Genomic DNA, 27,302 nt, shown 5'->3' with positions numbered 1-27,302 from the left:
CATGAAGTGACGTGTTTGTGTCTGTAGACAGAGGCAGATATGTGCTTAATTTGTTCATGATGATGCAAGGGCACCATCTGGTGGGTGAACAGTAAAGATTAAAACTTGGTAGAGTGATCAGATTTAAATGTCTTTTAATCAAGACTTTTTTGAAATGTTCATATGCAGATGATGTAATGCTTGTCATTGGATATACTTAATTTCCTTTTTCTTCCTGTACCTTGTGTTTTTCAATGTTTTATTCAATTATTCACTGAACTCTACAAAGCAGAGTATTTGTAAGTAGTATTTTGGTATAAACTTCTGCCTATCTTATAGATACCCTCTTTTCTCCCCTCTGCTTTTATCTCTTCTCAGTTGTTTTTTTTTTTTTTTGTCATACCCTCTTTCTTCTCCCTGATATCTGTAAACAGTGGTTTGCTAAAAGGTGTGGCAAAGGTTGCTATGTCTTGTTTTATTTCCTCTCATCACTCCTGCTCTACTTTCCGGTGGAGGTTAAGTGGTGAAGGTAAACCACAACTTGCATGTAAAATGTTGTTCTTTTAAAGTGTACAGCAGAGCTGTGATCAGTTCCCTTTCTAAGAGAGGAATAGAGGGTTTTGTGGTTTGGTATAAAGAGAGGTAAGCCAGTGTCTTTATGTTCTCCTAGCTCTGGATCATTGTGTCTCATTATCTTTTGCAATTTGGGTGTTTAAAGTTTTCTCTTTCTTAAGGGTTATGATACAAGTATCTCCATCAAAGGAGCTTGGATACTGCTGTTTATTTTGGTGTTTTCTTAACAGAGTTGCTAGAGGCTAAAACTAGATAAATACAGTAGATGCATTTTTTAACATGCACGTTGTTAAAAGAGCCTTTACTACTTAGCTGCTACATGGTTCTGATAATATATTATGCATTCCACTATACGCATCTCTCTAGCATTGAGCAATAGGTGGTCATGTAATACACAGAGTAGTAGAGGTAAAGCCCTTGTGTCATTCCATATGGATCTTTGCAGTGTTTTCAAAGAAGACTTGAGGGTATTTGGAGCCCAGCTTTCTCATTTACATGTTAATGTTTTTAACGATATTTTCAGAAAATAAAAAAGGCCCTGAATTAAAAGACATTAATTTCACAGACGTCTAAGTGAGAGAATTCTAAAAATGAGCCAGCAGGATAAAAAGCCTAAACTGCAGTCCTAATTAAAAAGGTTTGCTTCTCACTTCCATGAATTACTTCAGTTCCATGAGTTCAGTAAAATCTGAATACATTTTAAGTACTTTTTACAAGAAGTATATTAGCAGTTTGACAACCCTACCTTTACTTCATTTCCTTCAATGTGCAGACAACACAAATTCATCCTCATAAAAAATTGTATGCAGAAGCTTAGTTTTGAAACCTCAGATTACCAACAGGTGCCAATGAAATAATTTTGTAGCAGTACAAAATTCAGTAAATAAGCTGCTTTCTTTGTTGGATGAACTTATGCTCTGACATTGCTGAGAAGAACTTGTTTCTTTCCCTAGTGTGTTGGAAAGATGTTTCAGTCTCAGTGAATGACTGCATTCATGAAGCAGAGTGTAAACAACTGTTTAGGCATGGCTCAAGATGCAAGTGTCTGAAAGAAAGCTGTAGTGGTGTAAGGAGAGTCAGTTGTGCTGAGTCACTAGTGCACAGTGAAATTGTCAGCAGTTGGTAAAGCCCATTTTAAACTTGTGTTACACTGCAGGGCTGGTACTGACCTAACACAACCAGCATCAAGAGAAGCTTTTGGAAGCTAATTGGCCTACCTGCTGAACATATTGGAAAATAATGATTTTGCATGACAGTCTTCATGTAATGCTAAATCTTGGAACACATTTTTGTTTATTTAATCAACAAAATCCTCTATTGTTGTTCTTTACCAAAAAAACCCCATTTTTTTTCCTTCAATAATCTTCATCATAATTTCTTTTAAACATTGAAGTTTTCATGTAAGTATCAAGTAAAACTAGAATAGTATGAAACTTATTCCAGTTCTTTTGAGTTATGGTTGTTAACAGCCTTTATGTGCCAGTATCATCAGAGCAATGGTCCTGTGCCTCAGAGTGGTTAGCTCTGAGTTGCTTTTAGGGTACTGTCATGCTTTGCATCTCATTTGTCACTTTTATTTGTCCAGTGGGAGAGCAAAGTGCAACATTCTCAAGGATACAGCCTGAAAAAAGCATGTACTCTGGAGAATTCAGTCCTGTAGATCCCAAATCTGCTTTACAAGGGTAACACAGACAAGGGTGCCAAAGCTGTTTTCAACCCACTGGAAGCAAATGTGGGTCCCTTGACAGGCATCTGCAAAGAACTTTGATTTATCCTGTTTTTTCTTGTGTTGCTAATTACTCCTGTCTTTGGAAAGAACTGACTGTTTAACAAGCAAGTTTAACAAACGAGGCATTTTGTTTGCATAACTGTAAGTGCTTATTAGAAGAAACCCCAGGAAAACTTAAGTGAAGAAACTGAATTCCTGATCTTATTTATAAGAAGACTGGGATTTTGTTGGTGGCCAAGTTCAGTATACAGCATTTTATCATCTCTGTTCAATTCCCAGTTTCTAGTTGAGAAACAGCCAGCGCAGAAGAGGCTAAAGTCAGTTCGATTGGTAATACATTGAACATTTTTTGTTCGTGTGTCTTGGAGGAAGATGTTGAGCTTCCCCAGCACAGAGATGAACTGACTGAATGAAAAATTAATTTTTGGTCTCCAGTTTATTCAAGATGACAGTTACTCCATATTGACTAGTCATCATGGGTGGTTAAGCAAAGTGCTAGTGATTTAGCATACAATGCAAAACTGACTTAATCTTTTACGTGCTAGAAGGGCCTTTTGTGCAACTTAGTGCCTAAAAAATAGTTTGAATATTTTCTGTGTACTGGAACTGATTGGGAGAATACTTACATGTACATTACTGGCATGTGTCAAGTTCTCTGAAGTCAGTGAGATTTTCATTAACTTCTGGTTTGCATTATTCTAAATTTGCCTATTCATTCAGGCCTGCAGAACAAACACCTAAAGGTAATAATTACTATTTGTAATTTTCAATAGGCAGAGAACCCATTTAGAGTGGGGTACTTCAAATCCATGGATCTGTGGTGCTGAGAGGGTACATGTATTGTGAACCAAAGGGAGAAAATATAAAAAAGTCTGAGGCACAATCAAAGAGCATTTTGCCTCAATGGGAAACTTTGCAATTAGAGAGATTTGAGGCAGTAGAAAAAACTAGCTAAAGATAAATTCTTAGAGTGGCATCAGTGGTTCTTGCTGAGAATTTAATTGTAATAGGAAGGAAAATGACAAATTGATAAGAAAGGTCATGTCAGGTAATAGAATATTAAAAAATAATGTAGTCAAGAATTTGCAGCATTAGAGGAAGAAAACTTGTAAGAGAAAATAGTATTTTGAAGTCAAGAAAGAAAATGGAAGAAGTAAAGCTTTTGAGAAAAATGGTTTGCAATTACAAGACTGAGAGGAATCAAACACCCCCTTTAGAAAAGCAGGAGACAGCTAGATCAAACAGGCTTTGCCAGTTACTACAATCTGAGGAAACAATCCGAAATTGGCATATTAACAACTTAGAATATATTAAAAGTGATAGATCTATATCCTGCACAAATGGTTCTTTTGATTTATTATCAGTTGATAATTTTCAAAGCAGGATATTTTATTTTCTGTCAATTATCTTGCAACATCATTTTTCTGTCTATACATGTGGAGTGAAATAGCTTTAACAATTAAGTAACTGTGGTTTATTCTTGAAGTGAGATTGTGAATTGCTTGAATAAATGAGCAAATTAGATGTGACAGGGGAAGAAAAAGGTAGAAAGTAAAAAGAAAAAAAATTAAATTGCCATTTAACTTGTAAACATTAAATTTCCATCTAACTTAAGAGAATTTAAGGGCTTATAAATTGCTAACAATTTTGGTAACTGAACCAGCAAACAGAAACTGTATTTCTCAGCATATTTAGTTGGTTTGTCTTTTTTTTTTTTATTGATGAACTAATAATTTCACATTAAACACCATTCCCATTAAGAAGCAATTAATGCTGAGAGATGTCATCCCGAAAAATATTTTCAAAATTTCTTCTCTTCTTTTGCCTGTTTTACCTGCAAGTTTTGGAGTTTCATCCAAAAGATTTTTGCTTCTTCTACAGTCTATACTAGTGTTAAAAACATTGATATTTTGTTATTAAGTACAAGGCACAGTGAATGATTTGGTTAGAATTCTGCACTGATGGAGGAATTGCATCTTGCCTTCTACCTTTTATACAGAAATAAGCTTTCTCTCTCAGTAGTAATGTTAAGAAACAGGGTTGTTGTCAGAGACAATGGTGCAGTGGAACTCTGCTAGGCCATATCCCAACAACATCAAGTGAAAACATTTGCTGACTCTTCTCTTTGGATCGCAATAGGAAGTGTGGCAGCATTTTTTCCTCTCCTTTGCCAAAGAGGGGACAGGGCTAGCTTCCCTTGTAGGAGAAAAGAAGGATAAAAACCCAAATACCCCCCACCCCCAAAAAAAGACCTCAGGACTAATGTGGCTATATTATTTCTAAATATGGCCCGGGCTGAAGGCTGATGATTTATTACTAACTTCAGTGAAAGTAATTTTCAAAGATTAGGAGTAAGTTATTTCCTATTATGAACCCAGAGAACATGTGCAATAAGTATTATATAAATGGTCTTAATGTATACATAATTCTTTAGACTATCTGCCTGTGATGGTATCTATTTACAATATGGCTAGCTTCTTGGTATTAAAAGTATTTTTAATGATATATCTAGTCTTGCTGTCTCCAAAATAAGGTGTTCCTGAAAGCAGCAGAGAAAGCACTGTTCATTTTTCTACAGAGGCAGCAACTAGAGATATAAAACTTTTTACCACACAAAACTTCCTATTTAGGGGAAAGTAGCAATAGTATAACGTCATTGTTATGATAAAGCAAGCCTACATTTCCAGTTTAAGCTGCAACCATTGAAAGGGTACATAAGAATAGCCTGCCATCCTGCCTGAGCATTTTGTTTTAATTTTGATTAAATCTTCATGAAGAATTAACATTTTGATACAACAGTTTTTCATGGATTTGCAGTGGTTAAATCAATAGTTAATGAGGTTCATCGTATAATTTGAGCTTGTAGTTTGTTTATGCTAGACCAACTTTATCCATACCCCAAACAAATTATCTCTTATAATCACCAGCCTGAAGATAAATCTCTAAATGTTTTTCTGATGATAGTGCTGTGGTTGGCAGGTGTTAGAAGTGCCTCCCAGGGACAAAGATTGAAGATGGGCTTGTTCTCACAAATCCTTCAGGCGAGGTTGTTTAGCTTTCTATCCTGTCATCTGCAGAGGAGCCTTGTATGGTGCCCTGCTAATGAAATCTAATAGGCAAAGGTCATATATCTTTATGAAGAAAAATGCAAAGCTGGTGAGTGATAAATGTGCTCCATGGGGTTCAATGGACGATGCTTAGTGATAAAATCCATGTTTAAACAGTGTTTCAAATGGCTTGGCATATCTCTGGGGTTTGTGCCTTGACTGTTTTTTTATGACAATTCTCATTACTAGTGATGGGAATAGATAAATATAAAAACAGTTGAATATGCATGCAAAGTTGTCTATGTACATAAAGAAATAGGTGAGAACTCTGAGTAATTAGTTTTCAGTATTTATAGCATAATGACTAAGATAGCTCACATAATAGTACACAGCACTACTGTATTTAAATTTGAAAGCTCTCTTGACTAGCAATAGAAGCATACTAGCTAGCTTGAAGATGTGAAGATTTAGGTAGATTCCAGTATCAGCTGTAAATCAAAAATGCCTTTGTTATATTAAAAAGGGGGGGAAAATAGAAACAAAACATTCTGGTGTAAAATTGCAGATAAGACTTCAAAAGAATGCAAGGCAGTGCCCTTAAGAAATTGCTAATCTGAAGTTAGAAAAATTAAATAAACCAGATATTGTTGAATCACTGCTGTTTTTTAAGAAGTTACCAGTTCATTTGCTATAGTTATACTGCTGAGCAAGGAGACAGTTCAATAAATCAATTCAGGCTTGATGGATTTTACAAACCATTGGAATGAGTGCGTGAAAGAGGAAAAAATCTCTTAGTATTCCCTCTTTGACAAAAGGATATGCAAAGAGCCTGAATGGATGAATGGTTGATTAATTTTAGCAGAAATGTTCTTGACAGCCAAAAATGTGGTTTTGCATTATCATGTTTGTGTGGGGATTATTTTGTAAGGTATGAATTATTACATATAATCTTACATGTGAGACTTAGCTGGATAAAAGAGACAGCTCCAGGTCAGTGTATATATGGTTGTGAAGTTTTATATGTTTTAATTCAATAGTCTGGCAAGTCAGACTTTTGCTTGTTATCACTTGCTAATCCGTCAGCAGTGAAATCAAATATTGTATGTGACTAAATGAACCTTGTAAATGAAGCAGTAGGTTGTGTTTTTGTCAGTATTTTTAATTGGTTTACAAGCTATGGAAAATTCAGATGGAATTCCTTAACCTAGAATCAGAAAGCAAAATAATATAAAGGAGAATTAAAAAGTCTATCATAGGCCATGTCCACATGGCCTGTTGATTAATAAGAAACAGTACTTCTTTTTCTTCTATAAGTTTCTGAGGGAAATAGTGTATTAGGTTGTGTACACTTCACTGTACTTTAGTTTGAAGATATTTCCTTTTAGCTTTGTGCACATTTTGTGCATGTTTTCTATGGTTGATACTTGCTTGTAAATGTGGTGTATAATGAGGTCCTTTACTTTTAGGTGTTGGATACCCATGTGTTTCAAAATAAGAGACTTTTCTCTGCACGCAGTTTCCTCCAGAAAAATATGTACATACTTATTTCAACCTTTAAAATTATCTGGAGGGAGTACATTTCAACATAGGGCAAGTACATTTCCCTATATTGACCTACTTGGAGCACAGGTCTTACTGTTAAAATTGGAAGTTTTTCAGTTTGTCCTTTTCATTATTTTACAGAGGCAGAGTTTGAAAAACACGTTTGAAAAAAGAGGTGGCATTTAAACCTCTAAACTTGAAAATCACATCTATATGTTTTGCTGTGTTTTGCATTTTTACCTACTTGAAACTACTCTACCCTTCAACTACCAAATAAAATGTAGCAGTATTATGTCTATCAGTCATGGGGCTTTTATTAAAGAAAATATCCACTAACAATGAGACAAATTACAAGCACTTTGAATTTCTTCCCTTAAAGATGGAAATAAACAAGCACTTTCATGTTTTTATCACTAGACTAGATGATGTACATCCATTCTTTGATTCCATTCCTGTGCTTCTGAAAACTTTTCTTCTAGATTTTGAGGTCACAGCAATCTAATATTATTTCATTTCAGTGCACGCAAAACAGTACGTAGACCATTGCCTATGTTAATGTCTCTAGGCTGTGTGCCCTCAATATTTATCTTCTGCAGCAGTGTCAGTGTCTTAACAGGGCTTCATCTCCAGCCCTTCTGACCTATCATCTTCTTTGAGTACTTGTGCATAGACCCCACTAACACCAGGGAGAATTTTTGACTGTTTACTTTCAGAGAGTTAGTTTTACACCTCACCACTCTGGAGAATCTGCCATACTTGTGGATAAGAATTTGTGTTCCTTCAGGTGGGTGGCAGTAACAGACACTGAGGGCATGTATTCCAACTGGAGGAAGAACGCTCTAACTCAAACGGGCCATTATGATCTCCTTATGTTACATGGATATCATACCGTCATTTAAAATGCACAAAGATGTTGTACCATAGCTGTTAAATTCAAAGCTATCTCAGCTAATTCTGTAAATGGGGAATAATGGAACTGCAGTTTGACAGTTTAGCTGAACAACATTTTTATATCTAAAGTTTTATGAATGAATTGGGACTTTCCAGACTTCCTTGGAAATCATGTGCTGTGCTAAATACACATAAAACATACACACCTTTATAACTTCTAGTTAAACAGATGTTAAAATGGATAAGCCTGAATTTGCATACATAGAATTTGTACTTTTATCAAATGCAAATAAAACCTATTTAGCTGCCGTGTGAATTCATAAAGAGCAGATCGTGGTTAAGACACTATGACAAAATGTACCAATGCTGAACGAAAGGTACTGTTTACAGTGTGAAGCTGGCTAAGCACACATTCATTGAACAAAGCATGACAGGGATTTTTTTATCATAGAGGAATCATTCTTCTTGCCTTTTTTTTTTTAGTTATTCTGAATTTAATGAAAATTAAATGTATAAACACAGCCATCATTAGTAGTAAACAGGCATTCACTGCAATATTCCATATGCAGTGATTCACAATGCTGTAGTACCTCCTGTTCAAAATTCTCTCCAAGGTAAGTTTAAGATGCCAAAAGTTAAAGTGTGACTGAGGTTGTTACAGAGCAAGATAACAAAGTTCATAGATGCCCATTCTCCTGCTGTTTTATTTAAGATGTAATACATATTTCTTTTTGGAAGCTTTAGACATAAAGAAATCATAATTAGCTTCTATTTTCAGAAGACTGATAAATATCAGTGTAGAAGAGCTGCTATTTTGTACATCAAAATTCACAACAGAAAAATGAAGTCTTTTCTTACACAAAAGTGATTTTTTGCAGGTAATTTTCACCAGTGGAGTTGATAATTAAAAAAGAGGTAAAACCACAAATACATTTGTTCATGTTTGTGGAGTCTTATCAGTCTGTTTCTACTGTTCTTTTAATTTTTAGTGGCCTTAGCCTGAAAACTTTTTATTAAAAAATAAGTATTTTTCTGCCTCTCTTTTTTTTTAAAGGAGGGGGCCTCTAGTAATTAGTTGCATTTACAACAAATGGCACACAGACTGTTAGCTCTGCATGTGTGCTATAACATTGGTGTTTACCCTATTATATTGCAATTTAAGTATGTCATAAAGTTTTATCAGTGATCCTATAGAAATAAACCAGAATGCAGGAGTACCGAACATGAAATATTAAGAGAATGCAGTGTGAAGCAATATGTATTGACTTCTGTATTGTGATAATTGCATCAGTTGTAAAAACTGTAATGGGATATGATATTTCTCATTTATATTTTGTGACGGTTGGGTATTTTTAGCAAATGAGTTGTCAGCAGAAAGGCTTCATTAGACCCATCAGGGTATCTGCCCATGAATAACAAATCCCAAACTGTACTGACAGTTTCCTTGAGCCAAAATGATGAAGCACCTCTGACAAAAGCCATATTGTGCTCTCCATGTGAGGAGTGTGAAGAACAAAAGAGACAGTTTGTTCTTAATTTGGTCAGGTTAATATTGACACAGTTAGCTTAGAAGAGTCAGAAGTGTGTGTAATGTACACTTGGCAGTGCTCATTTGGGTAATCAGAATCATGAATCAGAAAGCATTGCAAGAGACAGAATTTCCAGATTCTCTTTGCATATTTCTTGGAGATTTTGCTTGTTTTAAAGAATCATCCACATTTATAGTTAACTATTAAATTTTTAAAAAGAGATTCTTGTAAGATCCTGTTTCAGAGAAAGAAGTTTAACAATATACAGCCTACATAAAATGGTATTTCTCAGCAAAAATACATTATAAGTAACAGGTCATATTCAAAAATCCTTCAAAAGTCTATGAATTTCTTTAACTTTCTCATTCTGCTTATCTAAATGATAAAAAAAAGACTTGTAAATTTCAGTATGTGCACTACATTGTTATATTACAGCATAAGACATTTATATACATTAGAAAAGAAAAAAGCAGAATTTTATTGCTCATCATGAAACTAAATTTCTCCAGTAGTCATACTACTGTTAACCATGCAAAATACGTTTACTGCTACATTCCATTTCTTTCAAGTACATACATTTCAGGTATAATTACAATCCAGTTAGGTTACTTATGACAACAGGTAATGTTTACATATGCTGTTTATTTGCTGTATAGAATGCAAATATTAATTAATGCTCAAGCCAGCACATGCTAATAAGGTAAAGAAAAGTAGTATAAGAATGACTAGTTGACTGATCTTTGTCATAGTTTTTCTGTGTTAGTGTATTTCCTACCATGATCCATCAACTGTGTATTTTACACTGGGAATGTAGCAGTTTAACACTTGAAATTATTTGCATTTTTTCACTTCTGAAGAAAACGTTTTATTTTCTGTAAGCATTTATAATGCATGCAACATTCTGGTTTTTACCTAAGTTAGCAAATTTGTGTAAGAGTCCATATGTTTACATATCTTTCAGTACAGAATCTTTGGCAGTTTATAAGGCTTTCTTGTTTGCAACTGACTTTATTTGTTTGAATGCTTGTGAAGGCATTATCGGAATTGTGTTGTTGATATGAGTTAAAAGAGTAAACTTTAGGGATATTTGGGAAGAGGGATGGAATTAAACTAAGCCTTAAAAGAAATTATTACCTAAATTAATAATATTTACTAACAATAATAGCATTACCTTTGTTTATTTTAAAATTATTTATTAATTTTAATTGATTAATAGCCCAGTCAATCAAAAAATTTATGAAGTAGGCTAATGATAAGACGTAATCAGATCTGGCTTTCATTCAATAGCTTAGTCAACAGCATTTTACGCAAATTTACTCTGAACTACTCTTTTAAAAAGATCTATTTGCCTTGTATTTCATTTCTGGATGTGCTTAATGAAGTAAAAAATTATGAGAAACATTTATTGTTGCTTAATAAAATTATTTTAATGGGAAAATTGAGTAACTTAAATTATAAAGTGTTATTTGAGTAGTTTGCTTAGTAATAGTAATGTAAGAAGCTTCATGTCACAGAATGAGAAATTGGATTTTATACCTTTGCTTGATAGTGACTTTTTTGTCAGGTTTTCTTATCAACAAGCTATGAAGTTAAGTAATAAATGGGATGTGATCAACATAATTTTGTTTATCTTGGACTGTGTTTAGATGTGGCTTAATTTCCTCAGTAGTATAGTCAATTGTATATCACTGTAAAGCATCTCTTGCCCTCTTGCACTTCTAAATTTTGAAATAATTCACATTTTTGTTAAAGATGTTTTCTTTCAATGTGGTGTGTGGTGCTGGCACACCTATACCCATTCCCATGCTGCTCTGAGCAGTCTCTCATCAGTTGATAGTGTTTTGCACCAGGCAGCTGAATTCAGTAAGAAAAGCCTCTCTGAAGTCTCTTTCAAAACAATCTTTATTAGTGCTAACATTTTAAGGAGAAAACCCTGTAGCTAATTTTACAATTTCTTTAAGTTTTGGGAACCCTGACAGCTGTAGCTTTGAATAAGCCTCCAATCCATGCATAAGCATGCTGGAGACACCCTGGTCATAGAAGTGATTTCCACCTTTTTATCATTTTAGCTACAATAGGATTTTCTTACAAGGAAATTCCTAATTTCTACTGTCAAATAGAAGTAATGTTAATATGAGAACTTCTTCCTCCACTTTTAGATAAAGGCAAGGACTCACAGGTGAAGTAATTGTCAGCACCAAGTTGATGCTGTCTGCAGACTTCTCTGGCCAGGTTTATTTTGCACCAAGGGAATATATGTAGTACAGCAAAGGCTATAGAGAGAAATACATGTAGTACTTAAATGATCTCCTTCTCATCTTATACACAATATAGAGGAACAGGTAGCCTGCTCAGTTAATCTTTTTGCTTCCCTCAGTCATCAACGTGCTGACAACCTCAGGAAGAAAGAAGTACACACTCAGTAAATTTGAGAGCATGGAAGAAATGGTGAAAACCTGAAGTAGCTAGATCAAGTAATCACATAGGTAGTATAGGTCCACTATTCTTAATATTAATGTGGCCCAATGTGAAGATTTCCTGTCCAATTGCTCTACTAGGAGCAATTCATACTGTGCAACTTCCCAACTTACAGCCTCATGCTACTGGATCCCCTGTTGCTACATCAATTCCTTTTGACTGCATGTAGTAAATTAGCAAAAAAAAAAAAAAACAGCAAAAGGGCACAAGGCAAACTCAGATTTTAGCACCTTCAGGGGTTTAGCACAGCCATTCACACTCATCCTTGGTTCCTGCCCTGACTGGTGGAACTGACCTTTCATTGTCCGCCATTTGGTGCCACATCCTTGTTGTCATAGCAATTCCCATTGCTAGCATGTGAATGTTGGATCTTGTTCCATTCTATTCGTAGTATTGCTCTATGATGCCCTAGTGGTTCTTGACCTTAGACTCTAGAAATATACCTCTGACTGCCTTCCATGCACGTACTGGTTCTTCATGTGGCCATCGTTGTGACAGGGGAATTTTTCTTTGCCTTGTTTGCACTGATGCTTCAGAGGTTTGTTTTTTTATTTTTTAATTTTTATAGATTTTAAAAGTAGTTATAGTGAACACAGATTTTAATGTACCAGTAAAAGTAATCTGTCTTGGGTTGAGCTGGCAAAACGCCAACTGTCCAAGACAGGGTGAAAAGGATTCCTCCCCTCTCAACCTGCCAAGAGAAAAAGAAGAGGGAGAGGAAAAAAACCTTCAAACTAGGTTTAAGCTGAAACTAACTATATGTATTTATACAGAAAAGAGAAAATGAAGATACAGCATGACACACACACAAGTTATGTATAACAAGAAATAACTTCCCACTCCCAGTAAACACAAATTCTACCATTTTAACTACAAATCATTCTAGAGAAGTCAATTCTTCAGAGACAGACTTAAGCAGAGAGAAAAGCTAAGAACAAACATTTTGCTTCCCTCAGATAACATGATGGTAAGCCGGTGCTCTGGGCTTGGGCCTCCCCATCCCTCCTGGGACAGCAGAGTGTCTTGCTGGGACCACAGCTGTGAAGCAACTGAACAAGCCACACCCACACACCAGCTCTTACCCCTTTTGAGATGATGCAATATGGTATGGAATACAATATTATTGGCTAGAAGAAGTCAGCTGTTAGCTAGCTCAGCCCAGCTCAAGTCAGCTGACAATTCCCAGGCCTGGTCTGAACTTTAAAGCCTAAATTTTTGGCCTATGTAGTTGTTCAATGTTTATACATATCAACTCCATACCCATATCAACCCCTCAGAATTCCATTAGCTGTTTAGTCTTTTTTTCAAAGTAAAATGGCTGAAAAACTCCTCAAGGCCTGCACCAAGAGACCTAATCATAAGTAGAGTGCCCTAGAAGACCAGAATGTTGGAAAACCTCCAAGAACCCGATGTGATATAAAGATGATGATGAAAGAGCGGTCCCAGAACTCCCCCAGACTCAATTCCTGATTGGGTGTGCCTGGGGCATAACAGGGCAGAACCAAGGGACGTGTGAAAAGCGACTGCATGGACATTATTATAAAACTCATGAAACCAGTGTTTGGGATACACATATATTCCTGCTTGAGCCTGGGTGCTCATTAAAGCCTCTGCTCTCTTATCTGCTACTAAATTAGCCTAGAGTCTTTTTCTCAGGCAACAGCTTGTCTTTTCAGGAAACAGCAGTTTAAGAGGTTCCTTGCCAAAAATACTGGAGACAGCAGGGTTTTTGGCATTCCCCAGCCCACCATTTTGTCAGTACCAAATGCAGGCTGAAATCATGGCAGATACTATCACAGTCAATGTCACTTTCATGAGGTTTACATTTCAGTCTCATGATTTAAACAGGACCTTTCTAATTCCTTGCATTTTAGGTGGATAGAAGACTGTGTAGCATCATGAAGGGTTTAGAATGATCATTTATTTACCCTATGTACAGCCAAAAAACACCTTGCAGATTCTTGATTTGCCTATGTTCTCCTTTGTGATCTCCCAGTCTTCTTAAGTAGGTTGTGAGTGGGTAACTAAGATAAGAAGATATCAGGGATTTTCAGATGGTTTTGAAAGAGCTCTAGTTCAAATTTTTTATTTGAATATATTTTAATTGCTACAACTGCAATTAGAAGTGGGATAACTGAAGTAACTTTTCCACGCCTAAGGACATATTGATACTTTTTTAAATCTACCCAACACTAGCATCTTCAGAAAAAAATGTTACTGGTTTGGATGTTCAGACCTTATTCACAATAATTCTTCACCATAACCCCCTATTCAGATTTCACATCTGAGTGTCCAAAGGTAAATGGGCACCTGACTCTTTGTGCATTAATCTATGTGAATTTTACATAAACCTCATTTTTAGGTTATGCAAGCACCAAAGTGGAACTTCATCTCTAGTCTCAGAAAGGAAGCTACTTCCAAAGCATTTGACAAACAGGTTTTTTTTAATTTAATTTTGACTTACAGGGAGGGAGAGGCATTTTATGGACACATTTGAGTAGATTCATAAACAGTATTTGTATATTTGTAACCAAAACAGTAATTTATTAGGTAAGAGTCAGATGCAGGGGAATAACATGTTGAGCTGCACATACAGTGTGTTGTGTTCATGATGAAGTGCTGTTTATTCAGAGTGAGTGTAGCTTGGCAGCATCAAAAGAACTCTTAGGTAGAAGAAGACAAAAAGGTACCTCAAATACAAACAACAGAAACATAAAAGAGAACCTAAAATGTCTAAGTCTTTGCTCAGTGGTAGTTACCAAAACTGAGGACTGAAGAGAGACATTTATACTTTGTGAATTATGTGCCCCCAGCTGCGAAAGGCAGATGTATGGTTTATGTTTCAAAGTCTATGTAACTGGGCTAATCCAGGTATAAATGAGAATAGGAAAGGAAATGCTTGCCTTCTGTGCATTTGGTGTGGGGTGTGTGTGAAAGTAAGGAATTTTTTTGATGCAAGGATTTTAAAAGTAGTTTGCCTCAGTCTTTTTGGGGGGCGCGCAGGGGGAGTATTTTTTAGAAAACTTGCACAGAATTCAAAGAGCAGGAAAAAAATCTACAGGAACAATCTGTGTAACATTGTATGCAATTACGTAACATCATCATGGACACATACAAAGAGCTGCAGAATTAAGTTAGCTCAAAAGAATTTCCTTTTGAGTGCTAAGTTTTATGTCTCTATACTATTATTTTAGCATCTAGTACTTTAGATTAAATACTGGCATGAAAAATGTCATAAAATATTTTTCTAACAAAAAAGGTGTTTCATTCAAGAAATAGCAATAGCCCAGTATCACAGAATCACAGAATTATTAGAGTTGGAAGGGATCTTTGGAGATCATTTAGTCCAACACCACTGCCAAGGCAGGGTCACCTAGAGCAGATTAACAGGAAGACATCCAGATGAGTTTGGAATGTCTCCAGAGAGGGAGATTCCATGGCCTCCCTGGGCAGCCTGTTCCAGTGCTCTGCCATTTCTTCCTTATATTGTGGTGAAACTTCCTGTGTTTCAGTTATGGCCATTACTGCATGCCCTGTTGCTGGGCACCACTGAAACAAGAGTGGCACACCCATCTTGCCTTTGATTTATTGATGTGATTAATGAGTTCCCCTCTCAGTCTTCTCTAACTAAACAGACCCAGCTTCTGCAGTCTTGTCCTTATAAGAGAGATTCGCCATACACCTTATCATCCTTGTGGCCCTCTGCTGGACCCTCTCCAGTAGCTCCTTGTCTTTTTTTTGTATTGAGGAGCCCAGAACTGAACACAGTACTCCAGACATCACCTCACTAGACCCAAGTAGAGGGGGAGGATCACCTCCCTCAACCTACTGGTCACGCTCCTCTCAGTGCACCTGAGGATACCATTGCCTCTTCTGGCTGCAAGGGCACACTGCTGCCTCATGAACAACTTGTCATCCACCAAGATTCTGAGGTCCTTCTCTGCAGAGCTGCTCTCTAGTAGGTCAGGCCCAGCCTGTACTCGTACTTGGGGTTATTCCTCCCCAGGTGTAGGACCCTGAACGTGCCCTTGTTGAACCTCATTAGGTTTCTCTCTGCCCAACTCTCCAGACTATCAAGGTCTCACTGAATGGCAGCACAGCTTCCAGGTTTATCAACCACTCCCTCCAGCTTCATATCATCAGCAAACTTTCTGAGGGTACATTCTATCCCTTCATCCAGATCATTGGTACACAAGTTGAATAAGACTGGATCCGGTTTTGATCCCTAGGAAATGCCACTGACTACAGGCTTCCAACTGGATTCTGCTCTGCTGATTACGACCCTCTGAGCTCTGCTATTCAGCCACTTCTTGATCTACCTCACTGTCAGTTCATCTAACCCACATGTCCTGAGCTTACCTACAAGGATGTTATGGGAGACAGTGTCAAAAGCCTTGCTGAAGTCAAGGTTGGAACATCCACTGCTCTCCCCTCATCGACCTGTCCCGCCATGATATCACACAAGGCTATCAGATTGGTCAAACAGGATTTCCCCTTGATGAACCTGTGCTGACTACTCCTGATGACTTTTTGTCTTCTAGATTCTTGTTGACAACCTCCAGAAGGATCTGTTCCATCACCTTTCCAGGGACTGAGGTGTGGCTGATTGTCTGATAGTTTCCTTGGTCCTCCTTGCTCTTTCTGAGGATGGGAGTAACGTTGGCTTTTCTCCTGTCATCAGGCACCTCACCTGTTCTCCAGGATTTTTCAAAGATGATGGAGGCTTAGCAACAACATCTGCCAGCTCCCTCAGTACCCATGAGTGCATCCCATCAGGGCCCATGGATTTATGGTGTCAAGTCTGCCTTGCCAATCTCTAACCCAACCCTCTAAGACCAAAGGGAAGTCTTCCTTTTCTCCAGCCTTCTCTTTTCTGCCAGGTCTGGGATTCCTGAGTGTTGGTCTCAGCAGTAAAGACTGAGGCAAAGAAGGCATTCAGTAATTCTGCCTTCTCTGTGTCTTCTGTCACCAGAACATCCATCAGATTCAACAGCAACCCCACGTTTTCCCTAATCTTTTGGTGCTGACGTCTTCATAGAAACCCTTCTTGTTGTCCTTGATGTCCCTTGTCAGACTCAATTCCAAGTGGTCTTCTTGTCACATTTGAGATTTACTAGAAACTCCCTGCTTATCCATGCAGATCTCCTGCCTCCTTTGCCTGATTTCTTGATCATGGAGATACACTAGTCTTGATGTTGGAGTACTTTTAGGCCATGTTGCAAAAGCAAATAGCAGGGAAAAGTAAGAATTATGTTTCACCAGCAGTTTCAAAAAGGTAAAACTTGCATTTAGTATTTTAATGGTTTTCAGAAATGAGTCCATATTGTGCTGTGAGACAGGTTCTTGACTTCTTTTTTACGCACGTAGTTGTTTTGTCAAATGGAATGGAATTCTTTGGCCTGCTACAGATGCTGACACTTATTAAAATTTCTGGCTGTTTTTACCATAGATTTGGATAAAAAAAAAGGAATGCTGACATTTATTTTAATTTCTTACTGTATTTCAGGACTGCATGTTACACAGGAGTCTCACTGGTGACTTGAAAACATTCATAGATAAATATGGGTTTGATGTGCTTGTCATTTTGACCAACTGTTTGTCAGATGAGAAGCAAACAAAACGACAAATAGCAGTATACTCAGAAAATGTAGAACTAGGCAATCAAGTAAGTACCTGGGGAAAAAAAATGGGTAATGTTTTTCCTGGGGTGGGGGGAAATATTCATTTATTTTTAGATAGTATGTATCAAGGTGCTGATTAATTAAGGGAGGTCAAAAAGTATTAGCGGTTGGCCAGCAACTGAGCAGCTATTTAAAATGGCTGCATTATTTATATTAGGCAAAATGAAAGACTTGTGATATTTATTATTGCTTCAGACCAAGCTAAGAGAAAAAGTGTATAGGTACAAGAAATACCAAAAGACTCAAGATTTTTCAATTCAGCTACAATGCTCTTCCTTTTTTTTTTTCCTCACTAGTTTTGGCTTGGGTTTATATTGTGATCTACACAAATGGGTCTTTGGCAATGAGGGAAAACAAGTGCATTGTAAGTGGTAATAACCAGAGCTCATATACATATATGTTATTCCTAAACAATTCGAGCTCTTAAATGAAACATGATTTTTACTAGGATGTTCATTTATCCAAAGCCATGTCCTTCTTTTTTTTTTTTTTTTTAACTGCATTTATCCTGAGATGGAAGAAACCATCTCAGTGGCAACTTTTTGCACCTTTTTCTCAGTCTTAAAAGAAGTTCTCATTTTAGGGATAGTGGCTAAATGACTCCATTGTTTTCAAGGTCAATATAAATGCATTTATTTTATTAATATAATTATCCCATTCTATAAACACATTTCTAATGTACCATTATATGTTTTACTCAGATTTTTTTAAGGTAACAACTAAACACTTTTTTGGATCTTCTGTTCCTAAGAAGTGAACTGGAACATCAAATGGTATCATTTCTGACCAATTCTATAACACTTAATTTGTATTGATCTTCTAACACTTACCTATTTAGGGATCATAATAAGGATGCCACAGCAAAATGGCCAAGAAATAGGTTAATAGGAAGAGATATGGCGGTGAAGTTTTCACTATGTGCCCTTATGCCCATGATTATGACTTCTGAAATATTGTATTTTTCAACAGATCTGCTGTGAATTAGAAGAATGTCAGAATCCTTGTTTGGAACTGGATCCTGTGGAATGTGAATGTGACCAAATTCTCATTTATCATCAGGAAAATTCTTTGGTGACCTGTGATCAAATTTTTGTTTTAGTTAAGGAAGTTATAAATAGAAGGCAACCAGAAATGGTATCCAACAGTAGAACTTCTTCTACAGAAGCTGTTGCTGGAAGTGCTCCACTCTCACAAGGATCTTCTGGTATTATGGAGTTATATGGTTCTGATGTAGAACCACAACCCAGTTCTGCCAATTTTATAGAAAACCCTCAAGACCTAAATGGATCAATGCAAGCCCACACTGATGTTAATGTAGACCTTGTGAGTCCAGACAGTGGATTGGCGACCATTAGAAGCAGCCGATCTTCCAAGGAGAGTTCTGTTTTCCTTAGTGATGATAGCCCTGTTGCAGAAGGTGCTGCTCCCCATCACAGTCTTCTGCCTGGCTTTGATTCCTATAGCCCTATTCCTGAAGGAGGAATAGCTGAAGAACAAAAGCCTCAGTCAGGAAACAACAGTGATAACTTTGATCTTTTCAATTTTGATCTAGTACCTGTGGTTACAGCTCCATCTGAGTCATATTCTCATTCTGCCAATTGTTCCCCAGAAGATGACTATTTCCTTAATAGCAATTCATCAGAAGGGCATCAACTCACTGTGCAGAAAGAACTTGATGAGGCAAACCTATTAGAAAATGATACAGCAAATTATGCAACTGACTTACAAATGACAAAGAATGAGGAAGACAATTTGGCTGAATTTGATGAGAATCCAGGAGAAATGTGTGAGAAAACTTCAAGTTTGATCAATTTAGTTGAAGCTGGTTCTTCTTCACCAGAAATATTGAAATCTGCTGATTCAAGAATTCCACCCACTCCTATGAACAGTCTAGTAGAAACTTCACCATTAGATAATGGGCAGCCTTTAATCTTCTCACAAGATGTCATAAAAAAAATTAATGAAATAGATGGCCCAAATTATTCTCAGTCCCGTGTTAGATATGGGAGCTGGTGGGATGGCTTTGAGCTAGAATCCAGAAATGCTGATGCATGGAGTTCAAGTGAGCAGGAATCTGTATTTCAGAGTCCTGTCTTATGGAAAGATTCTAAAGAAAGTCCCTTGCTACAAGAACATATTGATAGAAGAGCCTCAGATTCTGTGTTCCTCCAAAAACAGCCAAAGCAAATGGAATACATGAGAGCAGGTCTGTGGGATAATCAGCTTAAACAAGATAATTGGAACCACAGTAATCAAGAGAAAAACAGTGAACATCCCCGTTTGCAAACTGCTTCTGTAGATGAGACAAACCAGGAACTGGAGAGCTTTACTGATCCATGGAAGGTCAGTCAGCCAACACCTATGACGTCAGATGCATGGTGTGAAGAAAAAGGTAGTCAGCTAGCTGGAGATTCTTACAAAGTCTGGACCAAGTCTGATGAAGGAGATGCTGCTAGATCCTCAGAAAATGTATGGAATGTGCCTGAACTGGATAGAGAAAAACAATCAGTGAATATTCCTGAGGAATGGGCCATATCAAAAATTAGTTTATCAGATTCTTCAGAAATCACAGCAGACAATGAGACTGAGGAAAATCTAGAAGCCAGAGATAAAGGAAGTTATTCAGTAGAAGAATATGGGAAATCTGAAAATACAGATTTTGTTTTCAACAATATGCAAAATAATTCCAAGCTGAAAACAGGTGAAAAAAAATTATTTGGTGACCCTAAACATAGACCAAAACAATTTGAAAATGTAAATACCTGGAATATGTTTGATAAAAACATCAGGAAGGATGTAACAGAAGTAGTGGTGCCATGGGAGAATAACTTTTTGTATAAAATCTCAGACCTTAGTTCTTCAAATATAGGGGAAGATTTAGCTGTTTCTCCACCAGACACCAATTATTCAACATCTGATTCATATGTATCACCTACATATGTGGAAGATGAAAAAGAAAATGAGAACAAAGATTTTTATGAAGAAACAGTTACTGGTAAATTCATGAACACAAATTTGGCTGAGCTGAAAGTACTTGAGAAAGTAAGCAAGGAACAATCATCTCCTAGCACTGTGCCTTTTTCAAGCACAGGAAATACAGACATCTGGAACACTCCTCTTAATAACATCACCCAGTTACAAGAAAGAAATTCTAACATTACTGGTCTTTCTGCCTCTGCTAAACTTTTTCTTAATTCAGAACAAACAGCTAATCCATGTTTTTCAACCAGGATATATACCAGTGAAAAAAATTTATCTGAAAACAGAAGATTAGGACTTGCATATAGTCAAACAGTGAATGACTTATCACCACCACAGAATGAATTAAATTCTAGACAGATGGCAGCCAACAATGTAGAAACAGTGGACAGGGCTCCTGTAGAAGACACAGACACATCTACACCAACTTTGGACACAGGGAATAGTTTGGATCTGAAAATACATGACTTACAGAGTGAGATACTTAGTAAGAAGGCAGAACAAAACACTGCTCATGTTGATGCAGAGCTGGATAGTCAGGATTCAGTGCAGCAACTGAACTCATGGAGTTTACAGAGTGAGCAAGGTCAAAAGAAAGGCTGGAACAATGCCACTGTCATCTCTCAGGAAGGAAAAGAATATAACAGAAGACATGAGGCAAGTGAACAGATGATTAGTGACATTTGTAATAAGCCAGTGTCAGAGGACAGTGAACGTTTGTGTAAAGCAAATTTGGAAGAATATGGGTCGACAACAGAAGTTTCCACCTTCCCAGAAAAAATGAGGAATAGTGTTAGTTTGGAAGTGTTAGTTACAGAGAATGAGTCATTTTCCAATCAAAGCAATCAAATTAGTCAGGAAGAGATGAAAGACTTGTTGCAGAATAAGACAGAATCTTCTTCATGTGCTTCTAAAGAAGGCAGAAATTATGAATCTTTTGATGACCCCACACCACAAAATGAAAATTATAGTGAAATGTCACAGCTGCTTTCTGAGAAAGCTGAAAAAGAGGCTACAGTGACAGAGGATGCAACAAGTCCCTACATGGAAAGTATCTCTAAAAGTTCTCATAACAATAGTGATAATCCTGAAAATAATTTTTCTACAATGCCTGGAAGCTCAGGCATCTGGAATGACTCTGGAGAGAGTGGTTGTGGCATAACCACATCTATTCCTTTGATGCATGAACGACAGGAAACTCTGGGAGAAGAGAAAAAAGGCTTACATGAAGTGACTCTTAACTATCCAGACATTTGTAATTCTGAGTTAGTATCTTTCAAAAATAGCTCAGAACTGAAGGGGACTGAGGAAAATTCTTTCATAGATGAGTTCAAGAAGAGTCCTTCTGGATATGTTAGTGTTCCTGACATTACACATATATCTGTGGCAGAAAAATCATTTTCACGTGAAATAGGTGCTGGGAGAAATGAAAACTCTGAAAATTTAGAACCTGCTAATAATCTTTGTGAAGAGTCATGTGTAGTGCTTAATGACAGTTTCTCCCAAACTGCTTGGAATTCACAGCCATGTGAAGATTTGCAATCTCCTGGAACAAGTCCTGAGACAAGCAAAGTCCTTGAAATGGCAAATACCACAAGTAGCCTTTCAAAGGATATACACATCAAAAGTTATTTGGAAGAAGATAGTGTGTGGAGTAATTCAATAAATGATTATGCACACTCAAGTGGAACAAGTCCTGATTTGAGTGACACATCTCTGAATATGTGGGGAGACCCTCCAGCTTCTAGTCATCACAAAAGTAGAGATATGTGGGAGATTAAAAATAATAAAAATCTTGAAGATTCTTGTAAAAGGAATGAATTTCAGAATGAATATGAAGAAGGATTTGAAACAAGTGTTGAACAAAACCAAGTTCCTAAAAGCTTAGATTTTTGGAATGCCCATGTAGATGATGATCCTGTATCTTCTTTATCAAGTCCTGACATAAATGAGGTTTCAGAGAATTCAGAGACGTGTTCAGAAGTGATTCCTGAAGATTCAGTGTGTGAAAACAAACAGCATAAGACATCTGAAATTGGAGACAATTATGTTCAGTCCAATGCAACAAGTCCTGAAGCAAATGAAGACAATTTAGATGCAAAGACTAAGGTGGGAGAGGAGGCCCAGGTAGGCATCTTCAATGAAAATTCTGAATCAATTAAAGCCAGGAAGGTACTACAGGAGGATGTGACTCTTGAGTCTATTGAGCATAAGATGACTTCTGAATATTTAGGTCACTCTGAAACAATTCATAAAAAAACTCAGGGGAATATTTTCAATGAGAAAACAGGTAGTGGAGAAGGCACATATTTGTATCAAGTGAATAGAGATGCCACACCAAGTTTTGCTGTTGGTGATAAAGAAGAGTATTCCTCAAAAGCTGTAGATATATGGAGTATGTCACTGGAAGATGATTTAAGAACTGATCCAAAATCCACAGTAGAAACATTTGGTTTTCCAAATAACCAGATAAATTCAGAATGCTGGAATTTACAACCTTGTGAAGAAAAGCAATTGAAAGACCAGAATTCTGTTTCAAGTCACTCTGAATCAAACCAGTTAACAAATAGTAAGGAAGACTCCTGTTGCTCACCTTCACAAGATGAAGAACTAACACAAGCACATTTCTCTAATTCAGGTAATTTTGGAAATCAGCCTGCCCCTCTGTACTCTGATGAAAAAGAAAATGAAAGGCTAGTACATCCTACCAATAGTCCTGACAGTCAGGGAAATCAAGACACTGTACAGTTCAAACAATGTGATGCTTTCATACCACATAAAGAAGAAAGGGACTTGACAGAGCAGTTGTTTCCTACAGATAAGGAAAGCCAGCTGACCCCACAACATTCTTTTTCGGATAAGGAACAAGCTGTACCAAATACATCAGTCCAAGCAATCATTATGTTGGATCTACCAAAAGACAATGAGGGAAATGCAAGTCTCATTTGTCAAGAACAACAGCAGGACACCTGTGAAAATCTAGAAGTGCACAACTCCCTGCCAGATGCTTTCACTGTAGAAGACTTGTCTTTTGAAATGACAGAAAAGTCAAGCCCAGGGTGGAATACATTAGTTCCCCAAACTGCATTTGTTCCAGATATTTTACAGGATAACACACAAGAAAGTAATCAGCTGTTTTCAGTAGAACCTGACCTGTGGATTAATGCCGAGCAGATTGTCACTGTGAAATCAGATGGTGAAAATCCTGATATTTTAAGTCACTGTGACCAAGACAACATTTCAGAGTCATCAAGCAGTCCTGATGTGTGCCAGGAGTCTGGAGGTAAGCATGCCTCTATCCCATCTTCTCAGATTGTGGTGGATCTTGAAGACAAATATAGTCAGCCAATTCACATATGGTCAAATATGAGTAAAGAGGCAGATTTTGATTCAAAGCATGAAGTAGCAATGCAGAAGGTAGAGACACATTCTGAAAGTGGCAGCACCCAGGACTATGAACCAGGAAAGATGAACAAATTCTATCAGCTCATCTCTTCTGATACTCAGGAGCTTTCTGAATTTGCAGTTTTGGAAGAATGTGATCTAGAAAACAAACTGGTTATTAACCCAATTGAGCCAACAGAAACTGCCAGTGAAGTCATAAAAGTGACATCCTTAGATCTGAAAGACGTATTCCATGAAAGTTTCACTCCTGCAAGCCATCAAGGAACACCAACTGACACAGCTGAAACAGCAATCTCCCAAATGCATTTATTTCCCATGGATTTAAATCAACCTGATAGGGCAGAACAAAGCTTAAAAGAAATTAATGCCTTGGCTGAAGTTGTAAAATACTCTCATATTGACCATACAGAAATAACTGGTGATGAGCTAGACATGTCAGAAGAATGTGTGGATGAATCTGAGACAGGAATGCAACATAAAATCAGGAACACATCCCTGACTAATGTCCTGGCAGGCACCTATGGTGAAATGAACATAGGGGCAGCATTAGGCAGTGAAGAAGCAGAAGGGGAATCAAAGGACAAACAGACACTCCTTCCCAAATCCTTTCTACATAGTGGTAATGAAGCTCATGGATCTAATTCAAATAATCAACAGTTTGATGACACAATGAAAGCATATGAAGCTGTAATTGAAAGTAATGTTCCTGTGTTTAAGAAAATGCCCAGTGATCAGTCACCAATGGTGTGTAATCCACCATCCTCTGCATCTTTTGGTGCTGGACATTCTAGCAGCAGAGAGCATTCAAAGGGTGAGCTCTTGTTACAGGAGCCATTTTATGACAGTGTTTCTTCAGAAAATACTTTACTACTGCCACCTCCTCGGGAGGGTGCAGAAGGCATCCTAATGACCAAAGACATCAGTGTTAAAGATCAAGTGTCTGAAACATCCACAGAGTGCCTTCAAAAAAATCATACCTCAATACCTTCACTCTCCGAGTCTGTAGTAACTCCAGGAGATTCTGATATATCAAAAGGAAAATCTGAAGCAGAAACAACCGATCCCGACTCACCGCCAGATGGAGATAGAAGATCACCCTATGGTAAGAAAACTTGCTTTCCAGGGCAAATCCATGAGACACAGAAAGGAGGGAATGTCTAAAGTATTGCTACTTAATGAGGAGGCTTTGAGTGAAGTTTGGAGTTTGCGTGTCTCCCTGATGTACAAAACTTTGTACTGTGGTAAGACCTCTAATGTGACTCTCTCAGACAGATCTAAAACTTTTAAATATTGAAATAGGAATACTATTTCTGTTGTTTGTACAGGGCCCAGCATATGGAACTCTGAATTGTTTATCTGTGAGGAATGATTGCAGTGTTAATGTACAATCTTTAATGATGATGGTAATGATGTTATAAAATTCAGGTACACATTAACAGAGCAAAGCAAACTTTATCTCACTGTACTGATTTAAGGAAGTCATGATGACTAAAACAGTAATTCAAAAATTAAAAGGAGTTTCTATTTCCCTGTTCTTTAGAAGCTGGCACTGATTCCCTGCTTTGTAGAGAGAATAAGCAGAGAAATTCCTCTGAAAGCCCCGAACTGGAAAGTACAGAGGGTAAGGAAGATGTGAGAATGCAGGTGCTCCGAGATCCAACTTCACTGGAGATGGATTACATCCTTGTTACTGAGGAAGAAAATACACCTTCAACAAAGGATACCCTTAAAAGAAGCAAAAGTAATTTTGCATTTCAAGAAGCTAATGTAGCTGAACAAACAAAATCTCACAAAAGCTTTTTACCAGGCTCCTTGGATACCTTTCAGCCAATCTCCATTACAAATGAAAGCAAAAATACCCCTGTTCATGGGACTCCATGGGACTCCTGTTACTTAGAAGAGAAAAGTTCTTCCATTGTGCCTCAAAAGCTGGATGGTGAAAGGAGATCACAGGAAAGTTGTGGGCAAGCTGAGGGCTGGATTATACTGGAGCAAAATGAAGTAAGTGACATGTCACCTGAAGAAATTTCTGCCAAGGCAGAGATGCCAAAATCAGGGTCTGGACATCCTAGAAAAGAACTGGCAGCTGTTGTAGCACCAGAATTGATTCTTGACACCCGGACTGAATTTCAGGTAGAAACTGCCATTCAGAAATCTTTTGAACGTGAAGGTTGTTCCCCTTCAGATAGTCTGACTACTGAGGATGAGAGTTCAGACATTGCAAGAGCACGTGTTTTGCAGATAGTTGGTGGCGATGATGCATGGGAAGCAAGTTCCCAAGAGAGACTTGGAAATAACACAGAAACAGAACAAGAAAGGAAGGAGGAAGCGGTTCTTCTCAACAATGGCAAAGAACTGAGTCAAAAATCAGAGTAAGGAAAAATCTACCTGTTTTCTTTCATATGTCTTCTGTTCATTTGTTATCTATGTTATTGAAGTGTATGCCATTATGAATAGATGGCAAGACTTCCAAGTCTAAAGTACACATTATATTTACCTTATTTAGGTGTCACTGTATTTCTTCCTTTCTAGAACAGATTCTTCATTCTTGGGTGCTTGATATGAGTCAAGTTAGGATTGTCTTGAGGGTAATTTCCTTGCAGGAATAAATTTTTCTTCTTTATGTGAAGTCCCATAGACTGTGTAAACTACCTTTAAATCTGAAACAGATGTGACTAGGTGACAGAGACCAAAGCCAGGTACTGATGATACTGCCAGTGGAGAGACAATTCTAATGATGAGATTATGGGGGGATCAAAGTTAAGTACTGTCTCTGCCTAATGTAAAACTGCTGGGAAGGAAGATAGGAGGGAGTCAAAGGCCCAGAGTCAGGAAAAAGATGCTGCTTACAGAGGACAGAAATGCATGAGGGGAAGTTGTGGTCTTTGTGATTCTTTTCAAGGTGTAGTCAGGCCAGAGCAGTATTTCAGACTGTTTTGAACAGGCAATTGAGGCAGTTCGAGTATATATGGACCTGCCTTTGTGTGGACATGCAGACTCTGTGCTGTCAGCTGTCATTAATGCTGCCAGGTGGCTCTCTGCTGTGTCACCAGATGGAGAGAGATGGCCCTCTTGACTCCATTTATTATAGCATATTGGAGAGGATGCTTCTTTAGCTGACTTCTCCTTACAACTAGGAGGTTGTAACTATTACAGTGGACTTCTAAGGCAGTGCCAGAGATGCAAGTGTTGAAGTCTGACATTTCTCCTGGGCATCTGCAACTGACATGTTGCAGTTTCACAAAGTAGGAACCTGGCATTGTGTTTATACAGTGAAACTCTTGTAAGCAGTAAAGGAATTTCCCCAGCACAAATTAAACTAGGTTGTATAATTACTTTGTACTTGTTACTCCTTTCTAACTGCACTTACCCAAAAGCATGTGGTATGGACCATGCGAAAATATACTGTTTGTGTGAAATGCAAGACTTACTTTTTACTTTTTTCTCCAAGCTTCTTCCAAACACTTGC

The 27,302-nt window shown here is 37.4% G+C and overlaps 1 protein-coding gene across 4 annotated transcripts in view; it reads left to right on the top strand.

Moving 5' to 3' along the window:
• The window catches only part of PRUNE2 (prune homolog 2 with BCH domain), a 137,172-nt gene that overhangs the window by 64,454 nt on the left and 45,416 nt on the right, over positions 1-27,302 (top strand). For all 4 annotated transcript variants that reach the window (XM_071580588.1, XM_071580587.1, XM_071580586.1 and 1 more), the window contains exons 7-9: positions 17,275-17,433; positions 18,419-24,935; positions 25,374-26,205. In XM_071580588.1, the coding sequence (XP_071436689.1) occupies positions 17,275-17,433; positions 18,419-24,935; positions 25,374-26,205 (7,508 nt within the window). The remainder of the gene's footprint in view (positions 1-17,274; positions 17,434-18,418; positions 24,936-25,373; positions 26,206-27,302) is intronic.

This window comes from Pithys albifrons, chromosome Z, assembly GCF_047495875.1.
Source record: "Pithys albifrons albifrons isolate INPA30051 chromosome Z, PitAlb_v1, whole genome shotgun sequence".
NCBI lineage: Eukaryota > Metazoa > Chordata > Aves > Passeriformes > Thamnophilidae > Pithys > Pithys albifrons.
The sequence above is the reverse complement of the archived record's forward strand: the minus strand, read 5'-3'. Positions and strand labels throughout refer to the sequence as shown.